General features: G+C 39.3%; 3 protein-coding genes across 3 annotated transcripts; 2 read left to right on the top strand and 1 right to left on the bottom strand.

The window, feature by feature from the left end:
• Window positions 1-693: 693 nt before the first annotated feature.
• On the bottom strand, window positions 694-18,547 carry TRAPPC3L (trafficking protein particle complex 3 like). The gene is made up of 5 exons (XM_027692771.1): window positions 18,332-18,547; window positions 16,551-16,648; window positions 13,973-14,072; window positions 1,885-2,070; window positions 694-831 (listed from the first exon to the last, which is right to left on the bottom strand). Exons 1-5 carry the CDS (start codon window positions 18,371-18,373, stop codon window positions 712-714), a joined length of 546 nt encoding a protein of 181 aa, XP_027548572.1. The 5' UTR covers window positions 18,374-18,547; the 3' UTR covers window positions 694-711.
• LOC113972078 (calcium homeostasis modulator protein 5-like) lies at window positions 2,710-8,931 on the top strand. The gene is made up of 2 exons (XM_027692758.1): window positions 2,710-3,350; window positions 6,237-8,931. The coding sequence occupies exons 1-2, from the start codon at window positions 2,811-2,813 to the stop codon at window positions 6,624-6,626; spliced, it is 930 nt and encodes a 309-aa protein (XP_027548559.1). The 5' UTR covers window positions 2,710-2,810; the 3' UTR covers window positions 6,627-8,931.
• Window positions 18,548-23,164: 4,617 nt separating the features above from the next.
• CALHM4 (calcium homeostasis modulator family member 4) lies at window positions 23,165-25,879 on the top strand. The gene is made up of 2 exons (XM_027692745.1): window positions 23,165-24,130; window positions 24,883-25,879. The coding sequence occupies exons 1-2, from the start codon at window positions 23,573-23,575 to the stop codon at window positions 25,285-25,287; spliced, it is 963 nt and encodes a 320-aa protein (XP_027548546.1). The 5' UTR covers window positions 23,165-23,572; the 3' UTR covers window positions 25,288-25,879.
• Window positions 25,880-27,567: the final 1,688 nt, after the last annotated feature.

Below are 27,567 nucleotides of genomic sequence, written 5' to 3'. Positions count from 1 at the left end.
TGAAGAGAGGGCTGACATGAAAAGGCTTGGAGCAACACAAGCATTGCTGCAGTTGTCAGAAGGTTGCAGCCAGGTGTGTGCACAGGACTGAACAGGCCAGCAAAACTGCATATGGGGCCTGGGAGAGCTGTAAGGAACCCATCCAGCTCTTGCCATTGATGAAGCTGCATCCCTCTGTGGTATCAAAGCAGTAGGATGTCCAGCATGGAGGACAATGAATGGCAAACCACTACACACCAAAACGTGCACCTGTGAGCGACACATGGCATACAGCAGCCAGAGCAGATGAATTCTTTATACCTAAGCATGCACAGCCAGGGAAATAAAGCACCTCTTAGTAGCCATGCTTTGAAATATTACTGAAAAACAAAATGGGAAAAGATCATCATCTTTGTCTGAGAACAGTTGGTTCCAAATGAATATTTTGCATCAAGCATGCACTAAATACTGAGACAAAACTTGCATTAAGCTCAAGAGCATGGTTATGCAAGAAGGAAGGGCAGGTCATTTTGATCATTTTAATATCTGTGTCATGACAACTAATATTGCTCTTCCCTGTCCTGCCCCTCCTGTTTACGGCCCAGCTGTCTTCACCTTTCAACCAAGTGGCTAGTGCAGCTGAAACAGTGAAACCATTTTTAGCCTGTATGTCTTCTTCTGAAACAAAAGGCATAAAATATCCCTCAGCAAGGGTTTCTCCCAATATTTCTTTCATTTATTCCTTTTGTGCTTTCTGCCTTCAGGCTTCCTTAAAAATGTAATTCCTATTTCTGTCACAGCATCACCCTTCAGCCTGTCCTGGAGGAAGGTGACTTCTGCTTCTAGGTGAACCTAAAAAGAATCATGTTTGATCAGTTAAATGAAGAAATCCCCAGTTTTCCACCCTCCTCCAGTAAAAGAGCTTTTTTCCTCTCTCTCCCTCTTACCACAAGAGGACTCCCTTTCTCAGGTTTCATAAGAAACAGGTTTCTAAACTATTTTAAAATGTCTTTCCCAACTCAGTTAATAAAAAAGAAATTTATATACACTGGGATTTGTATAATACATTACTCTTCATTCCAGTGCTTTGGTTTCTTCTGAGAACCTAAATTGTATACTTGATGATTTTGTGATCATAGAATTTCCTGGTCACGTACTAAAATTTAAGAGATAATACTTTTGTTAATTAGTCTTGTATCACATACTGTAACACTGAGTCTGATGTATATACATAATACTTGTTCAGGTTTATTTTCTCTTGAAATATAAAATACATGCCAAATTAGTTATTGGCAGAAACATAAAGCAGATCAAAAGTAATCTATCAGAAAAAGCCACAGAAGCTCTACTGCTCAGTAACTTTCAAATTATGCCCTCTATTTATTATTTTGTAAAAGTTTTAAATTTAAGAACTAAATTTGGAATGCCATCTGATACACTTCTGATGCTTTGATTTTAACATATTTACCCACATTTTGTTCTCCCTTTCAGCAGGTGCTGCAGTAACCTGAGAATATTATCTATCTGCATGTATTTGAATCTGGGGTGAGTATTACTGGCTACAACTGTGGAGGAAAGTGCTATAGGCTCAAGCAGCAGTGGAGGAACCCAGCATCCACCCATGGCTCTCCATATTACATGTCAGCTGGCTCCCAATCCCACCTGGCTTTTGCACCCAAGTCAGTCACTGAAGAGCCTGGCAGAGACAGTGTGGAGGTGAGCCAATCTGTGTGTATCTCTACCTCAGGATCCAGGATCAGTTTAGCCCTCTTTTATTTAGATATAGAGATTTAATCTGAGAGGTTAAACAATACTGTATTTTCATTTATCTGAGCAGGTGGGTTTGCTTTCCTGTGCCTCTGTGAATTAACAAAGAATGGTGAAAACAGATGTGCACTTCCTTACCATTTCCAAGGCACCTCGAATCACGCCACAGAGGAGGTTACAGTAGCAAAGTGATGCTCGTTCTGCTGGCAGCTCCTCCACAAAGTCCACTAGTGGGTTTTTGTCCAGGATTAAGGAGAATTCATTTCCTGCAGCACTACTGCAACTCACACTAGGGGTGACCCCAAGGTACGTCTTGAAAGCAACCTGCAAAAGGATGAAACTCTGCTGCCTGAATCTGCTATATACAAACCAGAGAGAGGTGAAACTTTAGAATGCAACATCCTGTACACTAGTTTTGCTCCAGGAAAATAGGGGGAAGGGCCAGACAGGCTAGAAATCAAACTAGATTTGCCTTTTCTGTGTTCAGCTTGAGCCAGCAATGCAAAAACAGAGTTATGTGATGCTCCAGGGAAACACAACAGAAGGCTGTCTGTTCTGTCTTTGATGTTCCTACATTTACAATCCCATACAAAGTGGTTTTACTATTATCACTCGTTTGCTTTTAGTCTGCTTTCAGTCATGTTATACTCCCCTGGGACCATTAGCCTCTGTATTAAATCCTTCACTACATTGCCACAACTTTTACCATCACAGCTCAAGATCTCCTGCAACTGGTGTGTGTTTTTACTCTGATCTCCATCTGCAGTCACAAAAATAACAATGACCCACCAAGAACACAACTGTCAAGACTGCAAACTTATTTGATTACTTAGAGCATTGCTTGCTTGGTTTCCACTACCGCTGAATGTTACTGTAAATCTGCATCATCTGCTCTGCTGGCAGCGGGGTCCGTTCTGCAGGCAGTGACATCACGGCGTTATCTCGGCAGTGCGTGGGCAGGCGGGACAGCAGCGGGCTGCTCGTCCTCGGGAGAGCTCTTCCCTGCAGCAAACTGCTGCGAAGACAAACTGTCTTGGTTTTTACCTCCTTAGTGAATATCAGACATGGATGCTTTCCAAACAATCCTAAAGTTCTTCATCAACCAGAAAACTGCTATAGGTTACAGTTTTATGGCACTGCTGACAATGGGAGGTGAACGTGTGTTTTCTCTTGTTGCTTTCAGATGCCCTTGTAGTGGTGAAAACCTCAGGTACGGTTTGGTATTTCTCTTCTCCCCAGCTCTTGTTTTGCTAGTTATTGGATACTTCTTGAACAACAAGACCTGGAAACTCTTTACAGGCTGCTGGGTGAATCCCAGGAAAATATTCCCAAGAGGGAATGTCTGCCATTTCTTTTATGTCTTTGGACAAATCACTTTAAATGCCCTGGTCGCCCCAGTGATGTGGCTTTCTGTGGCTTTGCTCAACGGGACTTTTTATGAATGTGCCATGAGTGGCTTGGACACTCCTGCCTACTTAAAGGTGGTTTGCAACAGAAAATCCGAAAAGTGCTTTGGAGAGCTACACATGGTAGCCTGTGGCAAAAGCTCCATGCCCCTTTCAGAGAGTGATGAATTGAGACGAACACTTCAAGCACAGTCCCAGGTAAGAAAAATTATAAATAAAGAGCATTATGCAAATTGTATTGCTGTTATGATTTATCTGTGAAAGATCCTAATGTCAGATGTTATGTTAAAATCATTGGTTTCATGTAAACAGTGTTTTGGCAAAGTGCAGCCTTGCAAAATACAATCCATCTTTCAGTTCAGTTTGAGCTGTTGCATACTTCCTGAGGGGCCCCACATATGGCAGTGTCAATAAAACCAGAAAACTTTAAGCTTTCTTCCTGAATGAAGATAGCTCTAAAGAGATAAAAATGACTGAATTGTTTAGGAAGCTGATTTAACAGATGTCATTTCATTAAAGAGGTCTGTTCTAATAAAAAATTCATTCTATACTCTCTTATTTGAAACTATTGTAATGAATGCATATTGTACAATATAGAAGAGTGTGATAACCATATTGGAATCTTAGGTCATTAACAGTAGAAAGATACTGGAAAATAAGATTTTTGACAGACTTGTGACTGCCTACATAATGTGTTTACGTTTGTGTTCCTCATATTCGTGACACCAGATGTGAGCACATTTTTGTCCTGCTTAAAGAAAAGAAGAAATACTAACATAAAGCAAGCAGAACATGTGAAGCTGAGATTTTATTACATTTTATAATATTTGTGTAATACAGTTCTGCTCACTGCTTTGTAACACAAATAAATTCTGAGACAAAGAAACAAAACAGTGGAGAAGAAAAAGCCACAGAAAAGGAAAAACACTGTGGAGCCAGGAAGTTTTTGTCAGGCAATTGTATCCATCTGGAACAATTTCCTCCCCAAGAGCCAGTTTCATTTTCAAGTCCTCATGCAAATAGGACTGGAATGCAGACAAAGCCTGCACTGCAGACAAAGCAATTTATTTGAGAGTTTTAGAAGGAAATAATAAATAGTACTTCAGAATTTAAGTTGTATGCATAGGAAATAGTGAAAGACCGGTGACTGGGTTTAAGCGTGAGAACACATGACTTCATTTTCCAACCTGCAAGAAAGTGAAAATCTGCTAAAAAGAGCAATTTCTCAAACACCCATAGAAATCATCAGTCACTACAAAGTGATTGGGAAAAATAAAAGAAAGCTAAACTATTCTTCCCTACCAGTTCCTAACAATAGTTGTTCGTCAAGCTTCTCTGTTTCACAGCTTTCCCTGAGGAAACTTCCTATATTCCCTCAGCTAAATACAGATTTTTACCGGTGGTTATTTTTTTAACATCAGTGCAAGAGTTCACACGAGAAAGGTTGCAGCTCTCCATTTCATCACCATTAGAGCATGGGAAACAAGTTCCAGTTCATATGGGTCTCTGAAACCTAGAATATTTATTCCACACTGGAATATTTTCCACTGTTTGTAAACAAGTATTACATTTTTTTGCAAATGTTACACATTGTAGTAGAGTAGATGAGTAAAACTACTGGCTAGGCCAGTGGAACAAGGCATGAAAAGATTGTCTTCACATCTCTGCTCTCCTTAGAGGAGAACGTCCCACAAGAACAATTTCAAGCACATTTTTCCACCGTCATCCCTTGCCAGGGTAGCTCTTTCTTTTAAAATGTTCTTTACAGAATTTTGTCAAACTCTGAAGCTCCTACAGATAAAAAAGCTAAGTGATGGTGGAAAAGCGAATTTCAGCAAAAATTAAGTTCTCTGAAAATACAGAAATTGTTCCTAATAAGTGTGTAGATGAATAGGGTTCAATTCCAGTGCTAACGCAGACCTACCAATGCACATAATATTTCTTCTTTGTCATACCCTCCTGGCATTCTCACAGAATTGGGCAAAAAGGTAATTTTTGACTGGTTTTAGCATAAAAATAACTTTCCACGATAAAGGATTTATTCATCAAAGTCAAGAAAGGTTCACAATAATAGCATAGATTCCAGTGAATATTCTGCCAAGAGAATTGGGGAACATTTCAAATTGGGGAACACTTTAAATTTGAGACCATCTTCTATATTCCTGTTAGTTAATGCAGTTGTTGTGTTTGAGGGTTTTTTTAATTAAAAAGAAGTCAGAAAACAATACATCTAAGGGACCTCACAGTTTAAAACGTCGATTGATCTGGGACAAAAGGTCACACTTTTTGGTTTTGTAGTTCATCATGATTTAAAATTGTGTCTTAATACTAATTTTTGTTGGGTAATTTTATTTAACGCTTTCAGGAAATAGAAAACTTTTTACCATCTAGTGACTGATATTTTATTCTCCAGATGCACTTTTCTCTTTGTGTGACAGAATACAGAGAGCAATTCCAGTACACTACATGCCAAATGGTTATGGTTTTGCAATAAACTCTCATAAATATCCTCTCTAAATTACCCAGATACTACTCCTGCTCTCAGGTCTGCTCTCTTTTCTGTATAGCTCTATTCAGCCATTAGATTATTTGATAGATCATTTAGACCTCTCATAGATTTTTCTTCACATACAGTCTTCTAGTTGAGGTCTGATTTGAAATCATCTGTGTCTGAACCTGCCACTGCCATTGCACTGGTCATGTCTCTTCAGGGAACTGTTATCCAAGTTCCCTCTGTTATAATATGGTCTGGGGAGGCAGTAAGACTCTAGTATGAGCCAACTCTTCAGGACTGTTTCACCTTACACTGTAAAAATCAACCAGCTTTTGCCTTCCTGAGAAAAAGACACTAAAATTAGCACTTTTGAGAAGTCTCAATCTGATGAATTTCTCCTTCCCTTCAGTCCCCATTAACATCAATGCCAGCACCAAATGCAAACTGGAATGAGATGCCTGCATCAGGGTTCCAAAAGGAGCAGCAGGTCCTCCCTACAAAGTGTGGTCACTTGGTCAGACATTTGTGATTTAAGTAGCATTTTCATTTGGGTCTTTTTAACCTGAAACTCATTTCTTTTGCTTTCCCAGATTTTAGGCTGGTGTGTGATAGTTACCACAGCCCTTCTCTCCCTGCTAGCCACTTGCTGTGCCAGCTGCCAGTCAAAAGTCAGTCACCTCCAGCAGATGTTCGGGAGAGTGTATGAGGGGACAGAGAAGGAGCAACTGGAGCATATTTTCCAGATGTATGCCACCAAGTTGAGTGAGCGAAACCTCAAGTGCTTTTTTGAAAACAAGGAACCAGAACCGATTTCCCTGCCAGCTTTTCAGGCATGGGAAGATGCTTCCCAGCTTTACTCTTTCAGCAGCAACAAACAGCATTATAGCACAATTCACAAGCTAGTTGAAGAAGGCCAGAAAGGAACCAGCGAGGAAAGAGAGACAACGCTGGACTTTGTGGAAAGAAGGGAAATACCATAAATTAATTTTCAGCTTTTTTATATCTTGCTAAAATAGCATACTTCTAGCTGGTTTCCCCTCTATTTTTTTTTCACAATGGTCTCTTTCTTCTTCATCATGTTCCCTTCCAGTAATACACTTGCTCCAAAAGAATGGAATGAAATTATTTCCCTACATGAGTGAAAAGGCTGCGGTCTTCCATGTCACCCAGGGTTCATGCTTTACTAATGTCACTGGCTGACAGCAAGAGCTGACACCAAAAAGAGATGAATAATGACTTCAATAAGAGGGTTTTAACAATATCCCATGTAAAATGTGTTATAGCATTCTCTATGTAAATCAAGAGACTACCATTAAGTAACATCATTTAAAGTGTGTGAATATGATAATAGAAGATGCATGTGGCTTTCTGACAGCCCACAGAAAGTAAAGGTTTTCCTTCCAAGTCATTTCCAGGCCAATTGCAGGTACAGCCTTGTTTTAAGGCACCAGCGATCCCTCAAGACTTCTCTCTTTGGATATTTTGCCAAACATCTTCTTCATATTATCTTCTCCAACTGAGAATTTCTGTTTGTATGGGTATCAAGTTCTAGTTTTGAGTGGGTTTCAGGAACTAGGTGCAGCCTGTAGTGCTGTGTAATACAGTTTGTACTGGGCCCACGGTTAGTGTACAACAGAGGGCCTGGAAGGAAATTCCACTTTTGAAGACAAGAAAATATTTTTGCAGAAGACTGATTTTCATTTTTCTGAATATCTTAGAAAACTTAGTGTTGGGAGCAAGAAGAACTGGCAGGTGAGGCAACTGCATAACCAGTGCCTCTGACAAACGCGTTTCACCCCAGAGCCCTATGCTTTACCTCACCCACTTGGAATTCACCTTGTGGCTCTCATACAGAGTGTCCATCCAGAGTATTCTCAAACACTGTATAAAAGGAGAAAAAAGTTACTTTCCCTGGGGTGTCTGGGCAGTCTTTTACGCAGCATTTTATTGCCAGTCTCTCCGAGTCTGCAAAGAATCATATTTTTGCTGTGTTTGAGTCAAGCTCTTATCAACAAACCAGGGCGCTCTGCCCAGCTGTTCTCATACTCACTGTGCTTCTTTCAGCAGGTAAAAGTATCTACAGGCATATACAGACAATTACTCTTTATGAAATAAAATCCAAGAGCTAGTTCCGTTGTCTGCTCAGAATTTTTTCTGTATGTTTTGAATAACCTGTGACCTTTCAGACAATGTTTAAACTTCTTTTATCCCAGGTGATCCACTTAGCAACAGACTTAGAACATGTCATACACTTAAATGCTGCAGCTGAAAGCACAGATGCAATCTGCCAAAATGAAAGTCACAACAGCAGACATGTCTGCACTATGCCTGGCATATACACCGGGTTCCTCTCCTGGTATAGTATCTACCTACTTCCAGGATACATGACCCTTCCCATTTGTCTGTTTTTATCTTTCTTTATGAGAGCTGCTCCAACATCTTGTGTTCAGCCCAATTTCACCTCCTCCCTACATGCAAGAGGAGAGGAGACACATCCTGCTGCCTGGGCCAACCTTTTTTTTTTCCAAAACTCTCTTTCCACCTCCTTCCTCAGTGGTACCACAGAAAACCAAAGAAAGCAGAGACGCAAAGGGGAGGACACCAAGTAGGTTAATAAGTTGATCAAGGAATATGGGAAACATGTGGATTGATGTAAAGATAAGGCCTCCATTGTGATATAATGTCTGGGACACAGAGTCGAAAGCATAGCTGGTAGAGGGAAGGGTGGAAGAACAGAGTGATCCCACTTAGGGCTTTTGGAATACTCTTTTCCTTTGGAAGAAAGCTCAAAGCTCAAAGCTCTGCACTTGAGAAGTCAGGGCCATATGAAACAGCCTAATCTTCTATTATGGAGGAACAAAACCAAGGTGCATTCTCCTCTCCTTATCCTTACCCTGCTTCATGTTTGCAGGTAACTCCTATTGAGAGTGTCTTCACCTCCAAGACAGCTGCTGAACAATTCATGCTGCAATGTGGGCCTGGTAGAAACCCTCACTGGTCCTCATTCCCAGGGCTGTGCAACTGTTTTGTCTTACAAAAATGCCTATGACCTAATGCAATTTCCATGTGGATACTGGAATACTTCCATAAAACCAGACAAAAATAAAAGCAAGTTTGACCCTACATTTTCACTGGAATCTGGTTTTGGCAAATTTAACTCTGTCCTTCAAGTTGCTATCGCAAAAGCTGTTTTCTATCAACATTGTCCCTACATTCAGCAGCTACCATAGTAGCTCAGGATGAGACAAAGACTATTCTCAACACTGTCCAAAACAAACTGAAGACAGAGAAAAAAAAACCAACAAACAAAACCAAACAGCAGAATCAACATTTTCTGCTGCAAAACTTAGATTTCTCATTAACTCTTATGTCCATCAAAATATGAGTACACAGGAAACCTCTGCTCAGTTCTCTGTGCTCTGTCCCTCAGTTTATTTATTTCAATTCCTTAAATATTCTTCCACTACACATCTGCTGCTCCCTCAAACTAAAGTATTTGTTATAAGAATAAAGACTTTTTAACTGTGCTAAGCTGCCATATGCTTTCAGTTTAGTTTCAGCTGCACTTGGCATTACGGTATGATGTATCTGTCCTAATTCTATTGTTTAAAATTTCCTGTGTAAAAGAGAACTTGCATATGTAAAAGAAGTAGCTGATTTGCAATGGAGCACCAAATTAGGGCAAAATCGCAAAGCTATAAAGTGAAAATTGTGAAAACGTCTTGTCAGGAAAAATAATTGAAGCACATAGATAAGTAATTCAATGAACAGATATGAATGTTTACAAAAAACCACAGGCTATGACTGGACATTAATTACTTCAAAACTACCATTTGCAGCTTTTCAGAGAGTAAAACAAAGGTCTTTTCAGTCTTTGTGACTCCAAAAGACTGGAAAGTAAAATGAATGAGCTGTTTTAAAAGTCATATCCATAAACCTGTTTCATTTCTATCTATGAAATGAAAGAAAAAAGAATATCTATTTAGACATGTACATAGGCTTGTCATCAAAATTATGCCCATATAAAGCAAAATCTCTCTTTTGAAATGATACTTGCAGCTCTATGAAATTATATATTGTTTAATGTAAAACAAGAAATCTATGCAGTCAGAATTAAATATGTACCACTGACCTTTTCCAAAGTCTCAACCAGCATTCCCTCTCTCTCAAGCAGCAAGAATAAAATTCATTAACATTTTGATGATGCTCAAACACAGTCTAGAATTACTGAAATACTTAGGAAGGCACTAACTTATCAGTCCCTTTACATACTACTGAGGACTTTTCACTACAAAACATTGTATGCATAAGTAATGACAGAAAGTAAGTACAGACTGTTAAACAAGTGAAAACCATAATTTCAAATGGCATCAAATGAAGGACCAGAATTAATCTGCTTAGAAGGGAAAAGCAGCCAAAATAATATTTCTCCTAGCACACTTTTCATTATTAGTATTTTTCAGTCAGTGTTTGGTAAGGCAAGTTGCTTTACAGCAGCTCATTCCAAACTTTTCTCATAAACTTTTCTTTATTCTTTACAGTACAGCACTTCATTTTTCAGTTTACTGTCTACCACTTAGCACAGCAACCTGCTGTATGCATTTCTCTCTTACTGCTAAGGTTTGAAAAAGAACATTTAACCACTTTGTAAATTCTGCTAGCTTCTGTCAGACTTTCAAACTGGCCAAGGGACCTTGTGTGGCAGCACCTTCCATGACACATCTCTTGTCCTACAGCTCTGGGCTTGGGGGTGACGTGACTGGATTACCCCATCCCTTGTTGTCCCCAGGGACCTCTCTTCAAAGAGCTGCAGAGACTTACATTTTCTGCATTCATGGGGTACTGGGCATCCACAATAAAGCCCATTTCTGCAGTCACTGCTTTTCAGCAACAGATGTATCCTTAGGCACAGCACTGCTTAGTAGAGCAATGGAGGCTGTGAGCCAGCACTAGCTCATTGTGAACCAGCGGGTGTGGTCTGGCTGCTTCCATCTCTGGCACGCACAAACACCTCCTGGTGCTGGAGAAGGTAACACTAGGATTAGATCTAAAACCAAAAGCTGTATATTTTTTGCATGTTATTTGAATGATGTCAAGGTTCTACGAGGAGGAATTGAAGTAAAAATTTGACTTTGTAGGATTATAGAGCAAAATTATCACCCTTATCCCAAAAGTATCTACTTAGTTATACTCAGACGCAAATTCTGAATCCAGTCTTGGACATTACTTCTTCAGCTGAGCTTTGTTCTTAATACCATTGCTCAATTGGTTTCCATTTTCTCACCCCAGTTTGCCAGTGAGAGCCTACTTTATATGGCCTATTTTATCTTTTCTTTATTCAGTCCCCAACTGTAACCATGCCAAATCACAGGACCAACATGAGAAGTCAGTCGGCACCATGAGAACTCAGTGTAGAAGGGCTCACTTTGGTTCATCATCAAAGCTTGTTGGCCCTTCTCCAGTCCAGTATAAGGCAGCAATAAATCCCAGGCTTTGCAGTCTGAACCAGTGGTTGAAGTTTTAAGCCCTCAGTCATTGCCTTGGGTGCACCTTTCCTCCACCTTTATTTCTTAATATGGGAAGGTGGCTTTGTAGTCCTCATTTTACTTTTTTTTTTTTTTGTTTGCTTTATATCTTTCCATTTCCTCAGGGAACACCCACAGCCTGACCTTACAGACTTTTCCTGTGTTTTGCAAAAGACTGCTGGATAACAACTATGTTTACAGGACGTTTGGCTCTAAGTACTTGAGTACTTAACTGTCTTTATTTACTTTAACTTTGAACTGGTTCTAGTCATCCTCAAACAGATTTATACCTCAGAGGACTTAGTACAGCTGAGTATTTATGCACTTTCTCCTGGTTGAGAACTCACTGCTGAGAAGTGAAAGGCATTATGTAAACAGCTGAGTGATTCTGAACAAAAAAATTTAAGAGTGTATTTGCAGTTACTTGCTGGATCACTTTACATATGTTTTGTTGGTATGTGCCTCAGACAGATGTGCTTGAAGAGCATTTAAAAATGTTTTGCCAAAGAAATGTGAAAATGCTTTCCATATCACATTTTGCCTCAGAAATGCTATACTCCTACTACAAAACTCCTCTTTTAGTTTGCTAAAAACAGTCTTTTCAAGAGACTGTGTGTGCTTTAAAGTTAGTTCCAATCATTCCAAGTAATCTTTTATTTCTCTTAGTAAGTCTCTTTTGAAGTACAACCCGCAGAGAAATAGTGGTTTTTTCCTTACTTCGATCATTAATTTCGCACTGTATTGTGCTATTGAATCCCCTGTACTTAAGAATGGTGGTTCAACTGTAATAAGGCATTTGTAAACAGAAACATGAAGAATAAGACCCAGAAAACCAGATATCTGGCATATACATGAAAATAAAGTACCAATACCACCTAAAGTAGAATGTAAAAGTGAACAAAAATGTGATTTTGCAGCCTGGTATCATTCTTTTAACAAGACAGTGTATTTTAAAACAGTGATTGAAATGCTGCTTGTGTCATGGGTTTCATTCAGCTGCCCTTATTATCTCCAATGGATCCTCTACCCCAGCTCAGCTGATCCACAGGACAAGCTTTGTTATATATCATCCTGATTTGAGACTCCAAAATAGACTTTACTAAAGTAAGAAATTTAGTTTTGACTCTTTTATGAGCTAATGGGCTCTGGCTGGCTTTTAGCACTGTCACCTGCTTCTCCTTTAAACTTTGGCAGATCATGGTGTACATGTGTGTTTTGCACATGTGCACCTTATAGCCGTACCAGCAACAGGAAAAAGAGTTTCTTTCTCCATTTCTGTCACAGCCATCAGCTTCTCTATGATAAGCATCTTGGAATAATAATGTAACTTCTGTCCCTCCATTTGAGTCCAATCCAAAGTAGGTATTTCTGACAGAGTTAACGTGAGCAGGACCACACACTGTCTGGTAATATCCACGTACACTTTGAACTAAGATACTCCTGTAAAACTAGCACATCCTGGTGTCTTAGTTCACTACATAGAAATCTGCTGCTTCCCAGTTCTGTGGGTTAAACATAATGATCACATAATGAGAATTACCACACGTTGCTGGTAATTCTCAAGTAATCAAAAAGTATGCCAGGCATACTTTTGTCTCCTAAAATGAGCCAATGGAAATAAATCTCCGTTCAATTAACTGGTGCCCTGATCTCTCCTCTTAGAATAAATGACCACGTTGTAAATTTCTTTGGCATAAAGTGTGGTTAATTTTTGCCATTGGGAAAGGCCAGGCATATCTTCACTGGCAACACTTCATAGGTGGGAACCATAGAGGATAGAAGGGATCATTCCTAATGACCTGAGCAGGTGTTAGTCTGAGCTTACTCAGTATCTATGAATTACCACCTCCTTTACAGTGACTCAGCAGTCTAATGAGGCTAGATGTCTTACGAATTTCTCTTTGAGCTTCCCCAGGAATTCTGACTTGCCCGTGGGGGCAAAAGTAGATCTTTAGAAACCCATGTATTGCCACTAAATTTCCTCCTAGATCTTTCTTCTCTGACGGAAGTGTGAACAACTACTCAATAAAAGGGAAATTTCCATCAAAGAAGGTGAAAATACACACTGATTTTATGTTTTTAATTTTATTATTAGATTTGTGGGTAGTCAGGAAAATGTTCCTCTCATTTTCCTTTCTTACAGTTCTTCTTTCCTACCATTGAGATTTTCTTTTTGCAGAAAAGCCTGAGGCTTATTCTTAATATTAATTACCATTTTAAAGTTAAAAAACATCTAAGATAATTATGGAGATGATGAGGAGAGTCAAATGGCAGAACTAAGAATATTCAAGTTTAAGATCTGTATGAGATGGTTAAGGCTTATGCTCCTAGGAAGAGAAAACAGTGAGGGAATATATGATTGGAAGTTTGTTAAAACTGGATCATTTTTTTTGTTTATTGCATTCTCTAACAAGTGTAGAAGAAATTGGCTTAAGCTGTGACAAACAAAACAAAACCCCACCTCTTTATTTATTCTATTGGCAAAATGCCCCATTGGCTGCTAGAAATAGAAGAACCTTAATTTCAGCTTAGTAACTGACTTTAAGGTCAGTTTATGTCAGGGGCTGGCAGCCTCTTACAGCTGGTATCCCGTTTTGAGTTATGTGTTATGGAGTTGTAGATAAGGAAAAGACTGTATTTCATCCAGTGGAAGCATGGATGTGATTGTGGAGTGTTTTTTGTTATGACAATCACGATACAGCAGAAAATGTAGGTAACTGTTCTGGAGTAAACTGATAGAGGAGGATAAAACTAAGACCACTGAATCTGATGAAGCTTTAGAAAATGTAAATCTTATTTACCTGTGCAATCATGTCTGCAGTTTTAGAATAACTGCGGCATTTTTTAACAGCTGAACGAGCTAAAAAGTCATCAATCAGCCTTACACCAATGCCGTATCCCCTAGAGAGGAAACAAAGAAAGTTAACATTCAAAATTGGGAGCTTCTTACCACCTCCCTAATGTGTCTCTTGTGCTTTCTCGAAAAAACAGATGCATGTTCCTTATTGGGTGGCTTTGATGATGACACATTTTGCTGGTCTACATTCTTTTAGTTCTTTAAACATGGTACTCCTGGCAAGGATGATATGAATTGTCTATCAATTTGTTTATACATTGTCTATATATATATAATATATATATACTTATGTTTATATGTATGAATAAATATTAGATAGTAGATATACAAGTTTAATATATAACTAACATCCACAATATACCTGATTAATACTGCTTTGTCACTAAAAATAGGATAGGATAAAATAGCACAGAGTTTCCACTATTCTTCTGGGATCCCCGGTGTTCTTCTCACACTGTCTCTGTAAGGAGAACAAAGCAACTGTCCCTTTGGGTCACAGCCTTCACCTCTAGGCTGGTATGGAGTTTAGCAAATCCTGGGCACACTCATTGCAGCATTCAGGTGCCAGGAAAACCCATAGGAAATGGACTCACACCTGATCTCTTTCACTTTCTCCTCTTATCTCTTCACCTCATTTTTCTCTCTTCCTCCACAATTCCCTCTTTATCTGTTTTTCTAACATGTTCTCTCCCTTCATCTAACTAGGAAAAAATCAGGAAAAAAATCCAAAAGTTGCTAGTTAACATGGAGTTTCAGTACACCACCAGCTTCATTTTGTATTTAAAATACTAAAATTTAAAAAAAAAACCCAACGAAATAAAAAAGGATGGAAGATAATGGATTTTGTTAATAAAACAAATACTCATTCCTAGCTCTCACACATTAACAAAGGTCAGTAACTTCATAACGTGCAAAACAGCTGTGCTCCCAAGCATTTCCAATAAAAGGAAAGAGATTGACACATATGTTATGAAAGAATGCACACTCACTCAGAAGTGCTTTTAGGGAACTTTTCATTTCCATTTTTTGTGGATGTTGGCAGTCTCTGCCTGTTTGTCAGAGGCCCTACATCCTCAGTGAAGCAGTCTGAACTCAATGGAGTCTCTTACCAGTTTCTGTACCACATCTTTGTCAAGAAGCCAAAAAGTAATCTGATGTCTAACGTGATGACCACAAAGTGGTTTTGGCAGCGTGAAGATTAAAATTGCAGTAGATCATGCATCTAGAAACAATGAAATATTTATCTATTGCCTAAGTATCAATAACATTGGCAAGTATGTCATGAGCAATTAGCAAGGTATGTATTGGTGATGTACAAGACTTCTTAGATACTTTTCAACTGTTATGCCTCGGATTTGCAAAGTCAAATTAATAATAAATTGACAAGCAGCTCTTTGGCAACTGCACAGTGAAAAACATCCTTCTCACTAGGGACTATATATGTACAGAGAGAGATAAGAATACCATCCCCACCTGTCACAGGTCTGCTAATCTACAAGGTTTCTTCCTGAAACTGGGCTGTTTTCATAATCACAGTAGTAAAGAACAGACGTATTGTTTTAATGAAACCTGTAATTATATTATCAAGTCCTTGTCAAAACAAAAAGATTTTATAGAGACAGCTATAATAATGAAAACCTAGGCAGCAAAATCTGTCACCACAGATTCTTCCAGAAGTCTGTGCACTCTTTAAATGTATGATTTTCATCACAGCTGAATGAGAGGTGACTATAAAATAAATATCTGAGGGATGTTGTCCCTCCTAAGTTTGTGAATAAATTACTTTTGTTTTTTCCAAACAATGATTTTTTAACTCACTCTCGTGGATAGTTATCAGACTATAGCTCATTTGCAAACTTTCAGGTTAATAGTAAAGTGGTCAGTTATTCTGTCCACTGTGATTGCTGTAAATCCATTTTGCATGTCCATTTTGGCTGAAAACATAAGCCTTACTGTTCTGCCAAAGATCTTAGTACATCTTGTATAGCTTAGTATATCTTAGTATATCTTGTTATAGCTTTATATAATATTGTTTCTTGCTGATTTTCCACGATATCATTATTTTTATGGCAGTAATGCCTAGGAATCTCAGTCAGGATGATCTTGTAATCACAAGATCTTCATTTTCCAAAGAGATTATCCACTTAAAAATCCATTCTCATTGACTTTTTGTGCTATCTCACTCATTGGTACATGGTCTTTTAAAGGTGAGAGGCCCATCTGCCCCTAACCCAGTGAGGGGGGAAGTTGAAATGAAATACATGGATATAGGAGATGAAATTTAGAAGTTTATATTGTTAATTAGCATAACAACAAGGAACAAGTGTAAGCTATGAAACAATCCTGACACCATTCTTCAGAGAATTCAAAAGCTAATTGTTGATCAGACTGCATGCCTGTCATCTCTGTAATCCTAGACAGAATGCTGGAACTCGTAAGATAACAAACAGAAAGCTGAGAGGTAACATATAGCTGGACAAACAGCATTATGGATAAAGCTGAACATTTCAAGCAGTACTTACATTCTATCTAAACAGGTGTTGACATCTTCATCTTTTTCATAGTCCTTGCACAGCTGGGCTACCAAAGCCCCATATGTGAGTACAAAAAGTTCTCTGCTCTGCCAGGAAATCAAAAGTGAAGCAAACTGGAATTAAACTTTTCCAAGTTTTTTAACTGCTACTGGATTAACAGCAAGGAAGAATAACATTTGCATTAATAAAGAAACTATTGTCTATGGATGCATAATCCCTGAAATCCACAATTCACATGTGACAGAACCTGAATTGATTGTCACTTGAGCCTGTACAAGGATTTTGCTTGTCAGGAATACCATTTCTTGAGATACTTGTAGTTACTTTCATCAGATGCATTCTTGCATCCTATAACTTCATGTATGTATGCTGGATTGATAAATGCTGTCAAATGCCATCAAAGAATAATGACAAACATTTAGTTGCAGGAAGAATAACAGAGGCAATGAGCTATTAATTCTTTTGCAATAGGTACAAGAGTTTACAAAGGTAGGGTTGATCTAATTCAATTCATCAGCTGATGTCTCAAAAAAAACTAAAAAGCAGATAAAAAATTTAACTCAGAATAGTGGAAAAATACTATAATTCAACACAAGTGTAAAGAATAATGACAAGATGAAGGGGACAGGTGACGATTACAGCTGCTTGCCCAAGGAGCATGGAGAGCAACTGAACATGTCAAAGGCCTAACTTTGCAGAGATTCTGTCACAAGTGCTAAACTGGGATCTTCAGCTGTGGAGGAATTAATTAAAGGAAGTACTCTAGCCCTGTGGCATACGATTAAACTAGAGGGGCTCTTTGTTTGTAGCCTGTGGAAAAAATAGTGAATAACAATGAAAACAATAGAACAAATCACATGAGGAAAGGAAGAACAGCTTGGTGAAAAGACCTATTCCTGCTCTCCTTGCATCAAAAGCTTGGAGTTTAATATGTAGCCATTTCCTAAATTCACCTTGGTGATAACTTCTGTTTACAATAACATTGCACACTTGGCCAAATTCTCATTAACGAGTTTTTAATGGAGTAAATGGATGTCATACAAGTTCTGTATTGTTGTATTATTATTGTTCAGCAAAAAGTCTGTGTTGTAATAAGAACAATACCTTAGAGAAACCCAAGCATATTATATCAACATAATTGTATTTATCATCCACTCTTGCAATCCATTGGAATACTTTTTGCCCATAAACTTATGTATATGAACCTAAATTATCTTATATTCTTCTGTTTCTTTATCAGTGGAGACCTCTGTTCCCTTTTCAGAAATTACCACAACATTGCTGTAAGGCTTTCTGAACCTTCTTCACTGCCTGAACTCCTGTCAGAAATTGCCATTCACCATACAGAGAGCCCTAAGGTGCTAAATTCCTGAAGAAAGATTTGTGTGGAATTGAACCACTCAAGCACTAACAGAGATCTTCTCTCTGTGTTTCATTTAGAACCATCTAACCAAGGAGGCAAATAAACTTACCTGGCATTCCTGTCTTTGACCATAAACCACCCAAAGCACTTAAACCTATGTTTCTGAACAGATTGCAATCTCAGAAAATTTGTGCCCCTCTTTCCTAAGCCTGTTCAGAATCTCAGCAGTAGGGATAGTAGCCACGAATGCTGCCAGCACTTCTGCTCTTGTTCTGGCAGACTCATCCCCATCCTTTCACTACTTTCAGGCTGTTCAGAAATATGACTGCATAATATACATCAATACAGTAATAGCTTATTCTTACTCCATGCACAATTTTAAGCACACATTACAAAAATGTCTTACTATTTTGTGGTTCTCCGGCTTTCTTCCTGGTGACCGAGACATGTTGCTTATGTAATTCCTGATGTACTTGATTGTCAATTTATATCTGTTCTTCCTCAAGCAGCATAGTTTTCTCTCAATCACTGTATTTCCTCTTTCTCTTCTATTAAGTTTTCTCCCCTCTGCTCTTCTGCCTTTTGCATGAGATGTGTTTGCTGCAGTCTGTAATGCTATTGATGCTCCTCCTATCCTCTATGTGTACTGAGCCCTTTGGGAGGAATTTGACCAGCAACAGATCTGCCCCTGTCCACAATATAAATAACCACTTCATCCATGAGAATGATACACAGTAAACATCCATGAGAAGTCAAATCAGGCAGCCCCAAGACATTCACAGGTTTTTGGAGACAACAAATTAATTCTGTTGTTTCTATCAGACTTTGGTGTTTGAAGAGCTAACAAAAGCTTCCTTTCTGAAGAATAAAAACACAATTGCAAGACACTGCTGCAGAGGGTAATTAAAAATTTATAATTTTCAACTTAAAGGAGCTATAGTCTCATGTCAGCTCTGACTGCTTTAGTCTGGTGAGTTGATGTCTGCCTAAGCAGGGGCAGTGTGTGTTATAAGGCACTGCTACCACCATGATTCTGCAAAGCTGGCAGGACAGATATAGAGAACTTCCAGCTTCCCAGAGGAATAAACTGTGTACCTGCTACAGCTACCAGCTTGTGCAAATGGCACTTTCATTAACAATGTGCCTTGGGGGTGTTCTATCATTCTTAGCCTGTTATAGCCCCTATTTGTAAATATCCTTACTATGAACATCCAGGCTTATTTTGCCTGTTTTCCTCTGTAGTAAATTTGGCCTATATGGTTAGCTTAGATTTGAAATAAATTTCAACTATTGTCACAGGTGAATTTAGAAATTAATCAGATAGCTGTCATTCCTTATAGGACTTACTTGCACATGTAGTCCCACTGAGCCCTCTCAGGAAAGGAAGGAATAATATATGGCCTTGTCTGAATGTCATGCTGTTACTAAATCTATATTAATTAATAGATTCAGTGTTAGAGTAAAAATACATACATTTACTACTCCAGATACACGGAAAGCATTCAGATGTGATTTTTTTTTTTACAGGTGCTTTTCTGACCCTGTAAAATCCTACTCTGTTTTATAGGTGAAACTATTGTAGGTACTTCCTACATCTAAATTTAAATAAATTTTAAAAGCCAGACATTGCAATTATCTAGATAGTTACTTGCATTTCTAAATTAAGTCTGAGATGAGTTGGTTTCTCTGATTGTCCCCAGCTGGCAAAAAGCATCAAATATGTCTCACATTGCAAGTCATCCCATATTCCACAAGAAAGCGTACTGCACTGCGCTTTAAAAAAACAAGTGTAAAAGATTATCATTGCTATCATTTAACTTCAGTGAGGCCATTGAAAAGCACTTAAGGCTACCCATAAATGACCACCATTTTATTTATATGGCTCTGAATACGTGGATGAATTACTTCAGCCTGCATTATTAATACTATAATAACGAAGGAACACTGTGGACCAGACAGTGCAATGTATCATAAGGACATGCCATTATTCTTTGAAAATACATACGTGCACACATGTAAATTCCCACACGAGTTCTTATACTCAAATCCCAGTTTGGCTGCTGCTTTGTCAATAAAGCAATGCTGTTGCTGCCTCCTTGTCTGCAGAAGCATTTTCAGTGTGACCTGCTGAAACTTCTTTGGTTAGGTTACGCCTCTCAGGAACTGTTTTCAAGAGGGTGTTTTGGGATTTTAGTTCCTACTTTCTGCTGAAGCTCTCTGCAGGCACCAGAAACCTCATATAAATTTGCCTATAAAGCACAGGTAAATTCTGAAGCAAAATATGGAAGCTAAACAAAAAAATCATTAACTGGTTTCTATTCTTCCCTTAACTTAAAGCTTATTATTTTTCTCATCAGTGCTTGTCCTAATTAAAGGGAGAGGACCTTCTTCCTTACCCAAGCCAAAGAGACCATGAAAATGACTTGGCAGCCTGAATCTCACCTGTGACTTGACAGAACATAGGACATGGACAGTGCTCCCCTCAGCTCCCACAGGAAGTCTGTCAGGCAGGCACTTTCTTAGCATGCTTTCTAACATGCACAGGCAGGCTTGGCATCCATGCAAAAGAGAACTCAAAATGCACCTAGAGGGGCCAAAGAACATCAGCCTTTAGGCTGCTAATTTAGTGATGAAAACACATGAACAGGACCAGAGAGACCAGGGTTCAGTCTCCTCCTCCTCCAAACCTCACAGGAAGCAACCTTCAGACAGAAAATAGAAGAACACTTCACTTTCTCCCTACGTTTTCCTGGCCAGTAGGTAACAAAATCCTAATCTTCTTCTGATCCAATAAGTATCAAAATCCTCTCTGTAGGGAAACTAAGTGCAACTGGTAGAACGGCAAAGCTGGAAAACACAGCTTCTTTGCACCACAGTCACATCACATTACTAATAATAACTGAGATTTTGGAAGAAAGAGATGAGTGATTTTTTAGTTGATCAGGTGGATAAGGGGGCTGAAATCAATCTCTACCTTCTGCCATGGTTGCTTTATTTAAATAATAAGAAAACAAGAGAATAAAACTTGTTTGCTGTGTATGGGAGGATAGGAAGGTGTAATATGTCTTCTGATAACCATGTTTAAAACAAAAAAGACAAACCATTCTCAGTTCTTAAAAAAAAATCAATTTTTCTCATAAGTGAGGTTACTGATAGTGAGTTCAAGCTGACAGAGCCCTGCAATATGACAAGCAAAACCATGGCTAAGGTTTACTCATGCATCCTATTTGCCTCAGATGTCAGATATAAGCATCTCTTTGCCTCGGAGGCCAGCTGGCTGGCACCTCAGGTAGTGCTGTTTCAGATTGCATTTAGTCCTAACTCTTCCTGGGAATCAAATAAAGAGCCTAAAGGTCTACCCCAGGACTCTGGGTTCCTCTGCAAAGGCAAGTACTTAAAAGTTTGATGTGCCGCCCAAGCTCTTAATCGGATCCAACCCTATAATTTCTTCCATAATAGGATGACCCAGCAGGATCACTTACAGCAGAGCATGAAAGCAAGTGCCAAAGAATTGAAAATGCAGAAGCGCAAAGTTGTAGTATTGATTGTTTAAATTACCTCATTCAACAGCCTTAGGCTGACTATGAATATTTCAGTATTGTATACTACTTCAGTTTCACATCTAATGTGTTTCTGGAGTAAACAAGTGATGCTTGGGAAAGCCTTCCTTGCTTATAAACGAAATAAGACAAGGGTTCCCAAAGAAAACTCAGAAGCAGTCAATCAGAGATTTTAAAACAAACTGAGGCATAATGGAAGACTCATAAAACATATCTTCAAAATAATTCTATAATAGCCTAATGGGTTTATTTCACTGATTTTTTTTTCAAAATACAATGCCGCTAGTACAAAAAAAATAGTTGAAAATCCTGTCACACTGAAAGAAAATTAAGGTTCAAAATGGCAATGTTTACACAGCACTGGGATTTTGTTATGCTACTGCGCTGTCCAAACACCTAAGAACTTAACAACAAGCTCCAGAAAAGCTGTGGCAAAGTGCTGCTGGATGTTTCAGCATGTTTCTCTACTGCTTTTAATTTTGTGCAATGGTGTCACATTGTTTGAGAACCAGTTATTGGCAAAGACCTCTTTCACAGATGGTGAGTGGGGATGACACAAGCAGGTGTCTGCCCTAGCAGAGCACTGGAGGAACAAGATCTTGCCTAGAGAACCAGCAAGGCACGTATAACATGACATCCATGTGTATAACAGCTGAGAGTGTCTCTGCCATCCAAGTGGATACCATGGGTGCTAAAACTACTGTTTGAGATAAAACTTATTATTAGCAACCCTCCCTGTAAGGGGAGGGAAGAGGCTGTGCAGACAGACAATATTATATTATGTGACCAAGTCCACACATGCTGGAGATAGAGATCTGTAATGGGAAGACAATTTTCCCCATAGACTTTCTGGCTGAATTCCATTTTCTGTTCTTGGTAAAAATGTTTATATTACAGACAGTTGACTTCTCAGTACTTAAACAGAAGTATTTGCATAGTCAGATCAGCCTAGGTTATGCCATGTATAGAACTACTGGATAGCATGACCATAGAAAAAGTGCAATCCAGAGGAAGTCATACGAAGTAAAACGTTCTAAACTTTTCAGGCCTCTACTTAAGGCTTGATTTGTGACCAATGCCCAGAGCCCAGACTATATATGGGAATATCCAGAAACCAGCTCTGGAAATGCTTAATTGAAAAATTTCTATCTATCTCCTCCCACAGAATGGGACTGATCATACTTACAAAAAATCTTAAAACTTGTAATCACAAGTATACTATATAAATGCCAGCTGGCTTGACACTGTGTGAAGTGAATAGCAGATTATACATTACCAAAAAAAACCCAAAAACCAAAAAACCCACCTTTCCAAAGGAAACTTTTCCACTGTCCGGAAAAGTCACATGCCAGCTTCTTGCCACCCACAGGTGAAACACTAAAATCCTCGTAGTTGAGCAGATAACTACATCTCAAACTCCAGTTTGGAGAGCAAATTGCTCCAGAACCGACATTAAATACAAACAGTACAGGGATTCCAAATGTTGTGCCACTTATGGAATATTTTATGTGTTTATTTTAAAGTGGAAGCATTTTAAATACTTCATTTTTTTTATAATCAGTCCAGTTGCCAAGTCTTTCTTTCTTTGTTCTTTTAGAGAGAACAGCTGAAAGATCTCCTCTTTCCTTTTTTCTTTTGTGTCCTAGTCTCATGCCATGTTCCTGCTAATTACTGTTGATTAGCAAACAGCTTGGCAATTAATCCTGGCAAGTTAGTCATCAGTTTGATAGCACTGCATGTCATCCAAAAGGTAGGGGGAATTTATTGTTAGTTTCAGACAATTAGCAAGGGGCTGGCAGAGCTCACAACTGCCTAAAAGCTCAGTGTTCCAGAACTGCTGAGATAAATTACCAAATCAATTAAATCACATCAGTGGATGTCTGCAAGCATATTTAAAGCTAGCAAACAAGCTACTGAGAATTAGTGGGAGGAGAAAGACTAGCAGGAGGTTTTTTTGCTGTTGTGTTTGGTGGTGTTTTTCTTAAGCTGTTGGAGTTTGTTCTGTTCTGCCATTAACATTAGTTAAATATAGCTAAAAGTTGGCGTTGACTTAAAGCAAAATAATCTGGTAAAGAGTAAGAACTAAAATGACTTTCCTTCCAAAGTGGTTAACTTTTCTGAAAGGCAAAGAAGTTGTTATTGCTAATGCTATAATTGCAATACTGACAATTGGTGGGCAGCAGCTTTTCTCTTTTTTCACGTTCAGCTGTCCCTGTCATGTTGGACAGAACCTTATTTATGGGCTGGCTTTCCTAGGAGTTCCTGCACTGATCCTTCTGATTGTTGGCTATGCCCTGAATAACCAGACTTGGAGGCTGGTTACAGGCAAAAGATCTCATTTTGACAAGGTGACTACATCAAACCAGTTACTGAAATGCAAACTGATCTGCTTTGTCCTGTGTAGCATCACTGGGAGAGCACTGGTTGCTCCAGTAACATGGCTAGCAGTCACCCTGATAAATGGCTCATATTATGTCTGTGCTGTGAGTGAGTATGTCCCCACGTATTATTACGGAGCTAATCCTAATGTTACTGCTAGCGAACACAGAAGGATATTGGCTACATTTCCATGCAGTCAGTTAGTTCCACCAGAGATGACCCGGGCAAGAGATGAAGTGATTCTCCTACTCCGATACCAGTCACAAGTGAGTAACTCATGTTTCTGTTGCTCTGAACCTAATGATGAGAGGTAGAGTCAATTCAGCAGGCAAAGTATTAGGATAGAACAAGATCAGTGCCTTGTGTCCCGAGTGCAAAATCTGTGTGTTTTGAAGCCCGCTTTTTTTCTTCTAAGTGGAACTGAATTTTAGGTATATAAATTACTATGGTATATAAATTACTCATTGTCCCACTTGTTACCTGCTATGAGAGGATATATTCTTCCTTGTGTAGTATCCTGAAAAGTACTATCAAGTAAAACAAATGAAAGTCAAAGAGCCAGGGAGGGTATGAAGTTTCTTCATTAAAGCATAAGAAATGTGTGGCTAAGGGGCCCAGGCTGTGAGAGTTCCATTAAAACCAAGATCAGACTCAATTCTAAAAGTTTACATACTGGGTAAATGATGGGGTGAACATAAAGTTGACACTTCAGAGAAAACTGGTTTTAAACAGGCCATAAACAGTCTAGAAGTTATGTGGCTTCTCTTCTAACAACAACAGCTGTTAGAGCAATATACTTAAAATTATATAACAGAACTTTCTTAAACTTGACAAGAACAAGTGACTTTACTACACAGCTGCCTCCAGTAGGCATAGACTGTGTTTGGTGGCAACAGACTTTTTCCAGGCTTATACCTTGTTAACATTATAAGCAAGTAAAGATGACATGGATTTTCTGGTGCTCAGAAGTTACCATTGTATTTTCAGCTGTAACAGTTCTTTTCTTTTTCTTTGTAAGGTGGCTGGCTGGCTTCTGATTGCTGTGGTAGTCATCACTGTCTTTCTGTCTTACTGCCTGGCAAGCTGTTTCTCCCCGCTCAGCTTTCTACATTTCAGATACTGGAGCAGCTATGTCCACAATGAGCAGGAGCTCTTTGATGAGGCGACGGAGCAGCACTCCAGGCTCTACGCCATGCAGCATGTAAGGAAGTTTTTTGGCTTTGTCCCAGGAAGTGAAAATGTAAAGGAAATTCGCATCCCATCTCTCAGAGAGTGGCAAGCCATTTCTGGACTGGCCTTTCTAAAACAAGTGGATGAGGAGCACTATGATTATAGTCTCCTCCATGACTGGGCACTCAAGGAACGTGCAAATGGAAAATACTTGAAGACTGATGAAGACCCTTTAATAAAAACACAGCTCTGAGGATCCAAGCCACCACCACCTTGCAGAAATGCAGGACCCTGTCTAGCTCTGTATCAGACCTGAGCTGCTCTGGAACTTTCCAATGCATTATTACATTGATATATAAAGTATGTGAGCAAGTACATCTCGTTAATGTAGTCCTTTAGCACATGCTTACAGATGCCTTTACTGATGGCATCTGACTCCTGTGGGATGTGATCTATGTCTAGATTAGGTTGGGCTGTCTCAAGCTGCAGCTCTCTGCTTTCTAATAGTTATGCTAAAATGATAAATAAGTACTGGGAAAGTTATTTGCAGATGATTTTTAAAAAATTTTTTTCTTCCCATTAAAAAGATTTTTAATAGCTAGACTTTGACTGGATCCTCTGAGTTGGTGCATTCTGTATAGAGCAAAAGCAGTGATTCAGCTTTTTTCTTAGTGAGCCCTAGCAGAAATTACTTATGTCTCCTCTTCCACTTTTTTTTTTGTATTGTATGAATAAATTACACTCAGCCAACTAACTACAAGCTAAGTCTGTGGCTACAGTAGCACAGAAGAAACATAGAGGAAATCTTATTGTCAAAGGCTGAGTATAGATACAATGATGAGAGAACTTTCCCACTGAGGCAGAGGATGGAGGTGTCTAACATGGAGCAGCTGTATGAACAAACACTTGACGTTTGGTAAACTGAGTTGAAAGGTGTTCTGGCTGAAAGCAATAGCAAGATCAGTCTCATTTTTAGAAACACTTCAAAATCTCTCAGGTGTTTATGTGCTTGCCCACTGTACAAATAGCAAATCAGGACAGGAAAAAAATCTCCCTTTGTGCAGTAAGGTTTGCTTTGCCTGCAAAGATCTTGTAATTTAGACATGCTACTGGGCCCATGAATGTTATTGTGATTAAAAACTACTGAATTTAGTGAAAGAAGGCTTAATGATGTTTTTGTGTTAATTCAGTGTGGTATGATGTGATGTTACTCATCTCCTTTCTAACTCCTTGTGCAAATGTTTCTAACTCTAAAAGGCATTGGTGGGAAATGCATACCATATTTTTTCTTAATGCTTCCTGTATTGCCTTGTGATGTACATATACACATGTTGTATGCTCCAAAGCTATATGCTAAACTATGGGATGCTATCTGCTATTAATAAATGACCCCTGGTGGTTGAGGAGGAGAAATATAATTATTTCGTATGTTTTACTAGAAAATGTAAGGGCCAGAAGTAAGTTAAATTGCAGATCTTGGTAAATATGTATGGTCTTGGAGATTTAAACTTCTAAACAAAAGCAAGCATTTTATCAAAGCTCCTCTATCACTCCCCTCCTCAGCTGGATAGGGGAGAGAGAATATAAAGAAATTCTCATGGTTTGTGATAAGGACAGGGAGAGATCACTCACCATTTACTGTCACAGGCAAAATACATTCCACTTGGAGAAATTATTTTATTACCAATCAAATCAGAGTAAGACAATGAGAAATAAAACTGAATCTTATAGTACATTTACCCCCTGCCTTCCTTCTTCCTGGGCTCACCTTCACTCACAAATTTTCTACCTCCTCCTCCCACTAATACAGGGGGAGGGTGAAGGAGGGTTGCAGGCAGTTCATCCCACGTCTCTGCTGTTCCTTCCTCCTCAGGGGAGGGCTTCTCACATTCTTCCCCTGCTCCAGTGTGTGATACCTCCCACAGGAGAGAGTCCTCCACCACCACCTTCCAATTTCTGGCAGAAATGGCATTCAGCTGCCTTCACGGGACCCTTCTGTGACACCTAGAGCATCGGTTTTGAATCCTCTTCAGTTTGCCGATCCCTGTAAGTTTTCAATGGAAGAATGTCCAAGAGTGAATACCTGCCTAACAGCAATGTGCTCTTTATAGCGACCCTGAAGCCTGCCTCTTTAGGTGGGAGCCCACATACTGAAGTCTAAATAACACAGATTGCCGACCTCACCTCTGCCAACACCGCTGCTGCCGGGAGGGGCGGGGAAGCAGCGCAGGTGTGGAGCGGAGCATGGCGGAAGGATTCCTCCTGCACGTCAGGTACAGGCGTGCAAACACGCCCAGCCCGCTCAGCCCGGAGCTGAACGCCAAGCAGCAACTGCTGGAATTCGCTGAGCAGAGGGTACCGCACCTTATTCCTCCCCTGATGACGAAGAAGATCGAGGTTGGCTTCCTGTGCCTTCACCTCCGCCTTTCGCCCGGCCCAGCGATGGCAGTAGTACCCGCCGCTCCGCCTCTCTTCCTCCCTCCCCTGCAGCCCAAAGGCATCCAGCGCCGAGCGCGAGCGCTAGGCATGCTAG

The sequence above is a fragment of the Neopelma chrysocephalum genome, unplaced genomic scaffold, assembly GCF_003984885.1.
Source record: "Neopelma chrysocephalum unplaced genomic scaffold, ASM398488v2 Primary Assembly neopelma1_23, whole genome shotgun sequence".
Taxonomy (NCBI): domain Eukaryota; kingdom Metazoa; phylum Chordata; class Aves; order Passeriformes; family Pipridae; genus Neopelma; species Neopelma chrysocephalum.
This window is presented reverse-complemented; position numbering and strand designations above follow the sequence as displayed.